The sequence below is a fragment of the Pollachius pollachius genome, assembly GCF_949987615.1.
Source record: "Pollachius pollachius genome assembly, contig: scaffold_72, whole genome shotgun sequence".
NCBI lineage: Eukaryota > Metazoa > Chordata > Actinopteri > Gadiformes > Gadidae > Pollachius > Pollachius pollachius.
In genome coordinates, this window is record NW_027641200.1 from 98425 (window position 1) to 107500 (window position 9076).

At 48.2% G+C, this 9076-nt stretch overlaps 1 protein-coding gene across 1 annotated transcript in view; it reads right to left on the reverse strand.

The window, feature by feature from the left end:
* LOC307091716 (serine/threonine-protein kinase OSR1-like) overlaps positions 1-9076 on the reverse strand; it is a gene marked incomplete at its 5' end in the record, with an annotated part of 44157 nt that overhangs the window by 4779 nt on the left and 30302 nt on the right. Inside the window, 3 exons of the mRNA XM_079759363.1 lie at positions 1292-1347; positions 7174-7344; positions 7716-7751. Of these exons, the coding sequence (XP_079615489.1) occupies positions 1292-1347; positions 7174-7344; positions 7716-7751 (263 nt within the window). The remainder of the gene's footprint in view (positions 1-1291; positions 1348-7173; positions 7345-7715; positions 7752-9076) is intronic.

Consider the following 9076-nt stretch of genomic DNA (forward strand, 5'->3'; position numbering starts at 1 on the left):
GCGGGAGTGCGCCCGCTTGTCGTGCCGCTTGACAGGACGCTGCGCCTCCTCTCTGCCCGCTGGCCTCTCCATTGAGAACGCAGGAGGCGCGACAAACGTCTCCTGTGTGAAAAGCCCTTTATGGCACCTGAAGCAGAGTCCTGACCAGGTCCGGATACCAGCGGTTACTTTGGATGAAACGGGTGAAAAATAATGTTCTGCGTCGGGTGCGGGTCGGACGCCTGAACAGTGCTCTTTTAGACCTCTCCGGTGCTGGATATGTTATTCAGGATGGAGGATTCTAACTAAAACCATCAACAGTGGATGATGGGCTTTGTTTGCAAAGCAATCTAAAGTACCACGCCAAACACCAGATAGTGTAATACCCCGCGTTCCATCTAATGTGTCTAATTTTCCTTCGGGTGCGGGTCGGGCGTCGATATCAATTTATAGCGGGTCTGGTCGGTTGCGTAATATAATTCGCGCTACAGTCGGAACACGGGTCAGATGTGGTTTTTAGTATTGCGGGTAAGGGCGGGTATGGGTTTGCAAAATAATACCCGTGCAGGACTCTGGCACTGGCACACTAGCCGCATGTCTGAAGAACGAGTCAATAGTTCGCTAGGTCATTGTTCAAACGCACGTAGCAGGTTGTGAAATCTTTCTCCTCCTCACAGATGTTTACGCACGCACATCTAGGACCCTACCCCTTCACACATTAGCCACTAACAGCGGCCATTCCCTCTCCTTCTCACTCATTGGTCTGCTACAGATTCAGGATTCATTGACGCACCGCTTCCACGATTAACGTGTAAAAAAATAAATAAAATTACTGGTCGCACATGAGCGACCAGATGTAAAATTCAGTCGCACACTCTCAAAATTTGTCGCAAAATGTGACCATTTGGTCACAATCTGGAGCCCTGATAAACCTAATGCAAGACATAATTCCTCGGCTCTTAGTCTGAACAAACAATACTTTAAAGGAACAGTAAGTAATATTTGTGTCAAAATGATCAAAGAATAACATTCTGACAGCTATCTGTAAACACAATCTTCTGCAACAAAACCTCTTGAATTCAAAACTAAGAATGTGTAGTAGCCTGTGTAGCAGGCCAAAGAACGACCAATCAGTTTTTGTTTTGTAGCTACCAATCAGGAGAATTCTCTATAAAGTGGAGTTCTTGGGTGCCTTTCTCTGCCCACTTGCTGCTGGGGGATTTATTTTCAAACTCATGTTTGTTAGAAGAACGCCCTCCAAATCTTTCTTAGTGCTTCTTTATTAAGGGACATGAACCGTTGGTTTCCCCACCTTAACCGTAACACCAGGCTGATGGGGGCCTTAGGATCACTTGTTGATGTTAGGATCTGCCAACACACAAACACAACATCAATGGAACTATGCATCAGTAAGACCTCATTTTAAATACAAAGCTATCAACTTCAATGTATAACTTCATTATATAACAACTTTATCAGCTTCATTATTTTGTGTTGAACTGACATGCCCAAACTCTGAACTCTGAGTTCAAGTTATGCTCTAAAGAGCTGCACTCTTTAGCACTTTAGCTTAATGTCACAAAAATGTCTTCATATTGTCTCTAAATCAATAGACTAAGGCTGAATCTGATTTCATTGCTCATAGCAAAATCTCAGCCCTACCCCTCGCTGTGGCGTGTTCACGCGCCGTGGAGCCGTGTCCGAAACCCATTTAAAGGAAGGGTAAGGGGTAAGGGGTAAGGGGGAGGGCTTACGTCCCCCCTTCGAAAATTGAGATTTTCGATGGGCACACTCAAGGAAACTGAGAATGCTCCAGTTGTGACTTTCTCCCACAATACCTTGAAAGAAAAAGATGGCGGGCGAAAAGATGCGACAGGATTGAAAAGCACAAATGTAAGTGTTTTCTATGTTAATAATCACGCCGGGGGCTCCGCGGCAGGCCGGCCTTGCACGGTCACGCAGCCCGCGGTTGGGCAGCTGCCGGGCTCATGTCGTATGATATCCATATGTTCCATGTTTTAGGGACCCCAGGTTGAAGATAAGCTTTAATCCCCTGCCAAGTAATGCAATCATTTGTTTTAAAAACGCTTATTAGCCTGGAGAATGGTTGATGAATGTGATGTTGTTTCTTTTTATAAACCAGTGTATTTTTTCATTTATTTTGCAAGAAATATCTATCAGTTATTATATATTGTACATAACATGTGGCCATATAACCCAGTTATGCCATACAATTCCTTCTTATTTGTTATGTTTTCTTTCAGGAGATCATTGAGGCCGCTGCCATCACAGAGCCCATCCCTCCACCACCTCAAGCCCCTCCTCTGCATTGGTAGCCCTAAGCCCCCAAACCCCCAGGAAACAGAAAGATTAACCATCCAATGATGGTTTAAAACCGACCAAGTTATTCTTAAAATGTGATGGTTGATGCCTTTTTGTAATGTGTAATATTAGTTCCATTATATCACTCGTTCTTGTTTGTATGATATTTATTAGGGTTGCGCATCTCTCCTTTATAGGACGATCTGATACGTATCTAGATACATGTGCTACGATATGATTCAGGGACGATACATTTTAATATTGAACGATTCAATGCGATTCGATTCAATGTTCTAACGATCCGGTGCGATTTGATGAGATATGAATCAATCTGATAGATAGTTAATATACATACATTTTCTATTAATTAAAATAAGCCTTCTATAAAAGACATTGGCTACTTTCAAATATATATATATATGGTATAGGGCCCATGGAATCTTAGGTTTTTATATTTATTTCTGTATGGCATGGGGAAAAAAATTATAAATTTAGAACTACATGTCTATTTATTTGTTTATTTATAGACCTCTCATCGGTTCTCATTCTCCTCTACCTGTCCGCAGCATTTGACATGGTGAACCACCAGATCCTCCTTGCCACTCTCGCTGAACTTGGCATTGCTGAATCTGCCCTTTCCTGGTTTACATCCTACCTGACGAATCGCACTTATCAGGTAACATGGAATGGCTCCTTGTCCAAACCTTGCATGCTTGAAACTGGTGTCCCTCAAGGCTCGGTAATGGGGCCTCGTCTGTTCTCCCTATATACCAGATCCCTGGGCTCTCCAACTGCCAGAAACCTCGGTGTGGTACTGGACAATCATTTATGCTGCACCGCAAACATCACTGCGGTGGCCCGATCCTGCAGATTTGCACTTTACAACATCTGCAGGATCCAGCCTTTCCTCACAAGGGAAGCAGCTCAGCTTCTAGTCCAATCACTGGTCATCTCCCGCCTCGACTACTGCAACTCGCTCCTGGCTGGACTCCCTGCCTCTGCGATTAAACCTTTGCAGCGCATCCAGAATGCGGCAGTGCGCCTCGTGTGCAACCTACCGAAGTTCTCCCATGTGACCCCCCTCTTCCGAGACCTCCACTGGCTCCCTCTAATAGCTCGCCTCAGATTCAAGATGATGGTTCTGGCATACAAGGCAGTCGATGGAACTGCACCTGCCTACCTCCAAGTATTGGTAAAGCCACACACCCCAGCTCAATCCCTCCGCTCAACTACCTCAACTGGACGTCTGGTACCGCCATCGCTAAGAGCAAGCAAAGGTCGATCAACAAAGTCACAACTTTTCTCTGTTTTGGGACCTCAGTGGTGGAACGAGCTCCCTGCCGATGTCAGGACCGCAGAGTCGCTCACCAGCTTCCGCAAAAGACTCAAAACTCACCTGTTCAGAGTTCACCTCGACTCTGCATAGCTACTCAGCCCCTTCCGGCCACCATTGTATGTTGTACGTCCTGGCACTTAATGTATGCACTTATTGTACACACTTAATCTACATTGCACTTATTCATAGTACTTAATTGTGTAACATCTGCAGTAGCTGCTAGCATTGCTGTACACGGGGAATGGGTTAGCCTAGCGATTGTTAGTACTTGCACTTGGCTCTATGAACATCTTTACTGTACCGACAGCCACATGTTGTTTCACTTCTTATGACAAATCTACTTATTGTAAGTCGCTTTGGATAAAAGCGTCTGCTAAATGCCCTAAATGTAAATGTAAATGACTTGATCGCTGTCCTACACAGTTAAAAAAATTGCGAAGCTTTTGTCAGAGGCAAGACCCAAAGGACTTCCACACATTTGATTTCAGATTCACTGCACATAAAATCGTTTCAACTTTTTCGCACATATAGCTGCTATTCGCGCACTCACAACTCTGGTTGTTCCCTGCTCGCGAGTCGCAGGGCGTGCCAAGGACGCACGCGCAAACATACACAAACACACACATGGATCCACTCGCTTCCTTCAGTTTCATTTTCCGAATTCGTATGGAAATGGAATGAAATGAGTATGTGAAATATGTGTTAGCAGATGCATTGATTTAAAAGTACAACTTATTACCGCTGTATAAGCTGTTCTTTCCCAAATAATTTACCAAGAATGTGTGGCTAGGTAGATGAGAGAAGCAAAGTGTATGTGCGAGGTGCACAAGCAACATTATGCATGCGCCCTTAAAATATCATCTGAACAACGCGCCACTGACTTTAAACCAGGTATTTCCTGGTTTGTGGCGCAAGTGGTTCCTGAAACTGCAAAATAGCACCAGGGAACGTTTGCGCCAGAACACGCCTCCTCCTTTCACCGAACCGCCCCTTGGGGCGCAAGATCATTCCCTAATTTACCGACGTGTGGCGGTGGAGGGAAAAGAACGCTCTGCGCCAGTTGCAAACTAGCAACGACACATGCGTCAGTGTAGAAAGTCAATTGCGCCGGATGCAAGATAGGGCCCATTATGTTGATCTTGTATAATGTTTGATCCAAAATAAAGTGTCTGCAGTTTGTAACAGATTGTGAGCATGAATGATATTCTTATCTAATCATACTGTGCTTTTTCAAGTGGGTAAGGTTGCAATCCTAAGACATTCAAACTATACAGTAAAATTCAAGAAACAGATAATGTATCAAAAGCTAAAAAAAATAAAATTAAAATAAAGATCAAAACCCCGTCAATAACTACTAATGACGCACTGTAACTGGGTCTTGAAGGGTTGTCGTCCCATTTCGTAGGGGTAGGGTTGAGGGGTAGGGGTAAGGGGTAGGGGTAGGGGTAGGGTTGAGGGGTAGGGGTAGGGGTAAGGGGTAGGGGTAGGGTTGAGGGGTAGGGGTAAGGGGTAGGGGTAGGGTTGAGGGGTAGGGGTAAGGGGTAGGGGTAGGGTTGAGGGGTAGGGGTAAGGGGTAGGGGTAGGGTTGAGGGGTAGGGGTAGGGTTGAGGGGTAGGGGTAAGGGGTAGGGGTAGGGTTGAGGGGTAGGGGTAAGGGGTAGGGGTAGGGTTGAGGGGTAGGGGTAAGGGGTAGGGGTAGGGTTGAGGGGGAGGGGTAAGGGGTAGGGGTAGGGTTGAGGGGTAGGGGTAAGGGGTAGGGGTAGGGTTGAGGGGGAGGGGTAAGGGGTAGGGGTAGGGTTGAGGGGTAGGGGTAAGGGGTAGGGGTAGGGTTGAGGGGGAGGGGTAAGGGGTAGGGGTAGGGTTGAGGGGTAGGGGTAAGGGGTAGGGGTAGGGTTGAGGGGTAGGGGTAAGGGGTAAGGGGTAGGGTTGAGGGGTAGGGGTAAGGGGTAGGGGTAGGGTTGAGGGGGAGGGGTAAGGGGTAGGGGTAGGGTTGAGGGGTAGGGGTAAGGGGTAGGGGTAGGGTTGAGGGGTAGGGGTAAGGGGTAGGGGTAGGGTTGAGGGGTAGGGGTAAGGGGTAGGGGTAGGGTTGAGGGGGAGGGGTAAGGGGTAGGGGTAGGGTTGAGGGGTAGGGGTAAGGGGTAGGGGTAGGGTTGAGGGGTAGGGGTAAGGGGTAGGGGTAGGGTTGAGGGGGAGGGGTAAGGGGTAGGGGTAGGGTTGAGGGGGAGGGGTAAGGGGTAGGGGTAGGGTTGAGGGGGAGGGGTAAGGGGTAGGGGTAGGGTTGAGGGGTAGGGGTAGGGTTGAGGGGTAGGGGTAAGGGGTAGGGGTAGGGTTGAGGGGGAGGGGTAAGGGGTAGGGGTAGGGTTGAGGGGTAGGGGTAAGGGGTAGGGGTAGGGTTGAGGGGGAGGGGTAAGGGGTAGGGGTAGGGTTGAGGGGTAGGGGTAAGGGGTAGGGGTAGGGTTGAGGGGGAGGGGTAGGGGGTAGGGGTAGGGTTGAGGGGGAGGGGTAAGGGGTAGGGGTAGGGTTGAGGGGTAGGGGTAAGGGGTAGGGGTAGGGTTGAGGGGTAGGGGTAAGGGGTAGGGGTAGGGTTGAGGGGGAGGGGTAAGGGGTAGGGGTAGGGTTGAGGGGGAGGGGTAAGGGGTAGGGGTAGGGTTGAGGGGTAGGGGTAAGGGGTAGGGGTAGGGTTGAGGGGTAGGGGTAAGGGGTAGGGGTAGGGTTGAGGGGTAGGGGTAAGGGGTAGGGGTAGGGTTGAGGGGTAGGGGTAAGGGGTAGGGGTAGGGTTGAGGGGGAGGGGTAAGGGGTAGGGGTAGGGTTGAGGGGTAGGGGTAAGGGGTAGGGGTAGGGTTGAGGGGTAGGGGTAAGGGGTAGGGGTAGGGTTGAGGGGTAGGGGTAAGGGGTAGGGGTAGGGTTGAGGGGTAGGGGTAGGGTTGAGGGGTAGGGGTAAGGGGTAGGGGTAGGGTTGAGGGGTAGGGGTAAGGGGTAGGGGTAGGGTTGAGGGGTAGGGGTAGGGTTGAGGGGTAGGGTTGAGGGGTAGGGGTAGGGGTAAGGGGTAGGGGTAGGGTTGAGGGGTAGGGGTAAGGGGTAGGGGTAGGGTTGAGGGGTAGGGGTAAGGGGTAGGGGTAGGGTTGAGGGGTAGGGGTAAGGGGTAGGGGTAGGGTTGAGGGGGAGGGGTAAGGGGTAGGGGTAGGGTTGAGGGGGAGGGGTAAGGGGTAGGGGTAGGGTTGAGGGGTAGGGGTAAGGAGTAGGGGTAGGGTTGAGGGGTAGGGGTAAGGGGTAGGGGTAGGGTTGAGGGGGAGGGGTAAGGGGTAGGGGTAGGGTTGAGGGGGAGGGGTAAGGGGTAGGGGTAGGGTTGAGGGGGAGGGGTAAGGGGTAGGGGTAGGGTTGAGGGGTAGGGGTAGGGTTGAGGGGGAGGGGTAAGGGGTAGGGGTAGGGTTGAGGGGTAGGGGTAGGGTTAAGGTGGAGATTTTTGTTGAGCAATGAATCTGGATTGGGCCTAACTCTCTCGGCCCTCCTGCAAGGGGGGCGGGCCGGCGGACTGACCTGAGCAGACACAGCAGCAGTGGGAAGGCCGGGGCCTGCAGCCTGGGTAGTGGGTTGGGAGTTGGGCTGCGTGGGCTGCAGCAGAGCCTGGCCTGCTGCATGAGGTAGCTGGGGCTGACCCGCGGCCCGGGGCTGGAGATGACTACTCGAGGCCTCAGTAGTCACAAAGTCCTATTTTACACACAGTGTGTATGAATGTATATATGTAAAAATGAATAAATACATATATAAATACATGCATGTACAAGTAAAGGTTAGTCATAATGCCACAGGTGTAATTGTTTGGATTCAAGGAGCAACCGAATGTTAAACAGTATAACAATTCTAAAATAACCATTTAAAATATAGAGATGTATTATTTTTTGTTTATCATAAAACAAAAGTCTGAAATCTTAATCATGAGACAAAAGCGTAGTTGGTTTGAAAACGTTTGTAATACCAGGTATGAATCAACCCAGCAGGTTTAAAGGTAGACTGAATAGATTCAGTGGGAGATGTTAACTGAATGGGACATCATCATCATTATTATCGTTAACACCCACCTCAGAACTTTCGGATCCCTCCTTAACTCTGGGCGACTAGGAGAAACACATGAAGGTATGTTTAGAAACTAGTCTTCTCGTACACCCAAATCAAGCCGACCAGAACTTGAAGAGAGAACGAGATAGAAACACACAGAGATGTATATGTGCACAGACGTACACGCAACATAAAGAATTGATATTGTCCACTTTTGCCACTTGTTTGGCCTGCGTCTGACTGCCTGCATAGTCGACTTTGGGTTCTGTAACTGTAAAATCTTTTACAGTTGAGATACGATTCTGTTACCTACATTATGTGATTTAAATTGTTTTAATTCTTATTTTTAAGTGTGTATAAATGTCAATTCAAGTGTGGCATTTCAATGCCCCAATAACATTGTCAAATGTGTAAAAGTACCAACTATGTATTTGGAAATTTGAGATCCAAACGAATGACAACTGGCAACAAATCAGAGCATTTTGTTGGATTGGTTTGAAAAAACCTCAACACAGAAGAAGCAGAATTATTTGTAAGACAAAGAGTGATCACACAATTATACGGTCGTGTTCCAAATGTCTGCAAAGGAAAGCCAGCAGAGACCGAATGGGTGTGGTGAACGGCCTCGGTTCTGATCGCTGGTCGAGGATTCGAATGCAGTTTCGAAATGGAGACAAACTTGGGTCACTTTGTAGTAAAGCAGTGTGATATCCTACGTAACGGTGTCAGGTTGCGCAAAAGGCTGTCCACAGTTTCCATACCATTTTGGTTTGAGATCAGTTTCTATGTGTCGGTGCAACACAAAGTGAGGCATAGTAATAGCACTTAGGTTTCTGGTAGTTAATTATACCAGTAGTAACTCCTAAAAACAGTTTACCATGATGAATCATTCATCAGGCCATGATAGAAACAGAGCTACACATTGGGAGAGGAAATGCATCTGGCAGAGCCTGTGAAAGATGTGATTCATCAAAGAAACCAAATGTCAAATCAGTGGTTAAAGATTATCTTAATTCATTAGAGAGTCATTGGTCCACTCAGGTTAATCAGTAGTGCATTGTAGGTTTCGATTAGGACTTTTGATTAAGGTCAGTAGAAGTTACTGCAAACGTGATTGAAGAATAGAAATACACATGGCTTCCAGGAATGGGACCCCGCTCTGATCTCAGCTGGTCTACACACACCCACGCAGGCTTTCTGAGAGCTCGGGAACAATTTGAAGTTGCATCCAATGTTACCGTGGTGTGCAAATGATCCAAATGATCTATGCTGACCCCAACATAAATGCGCAAGGCTAGCCCTGGAACTACGAGCACAGAGTGTCTGTACGTCTCCGACCCGGGGAGCGTTCTGTCATTCCCCGACGAGGGTCTTGTGATCATTC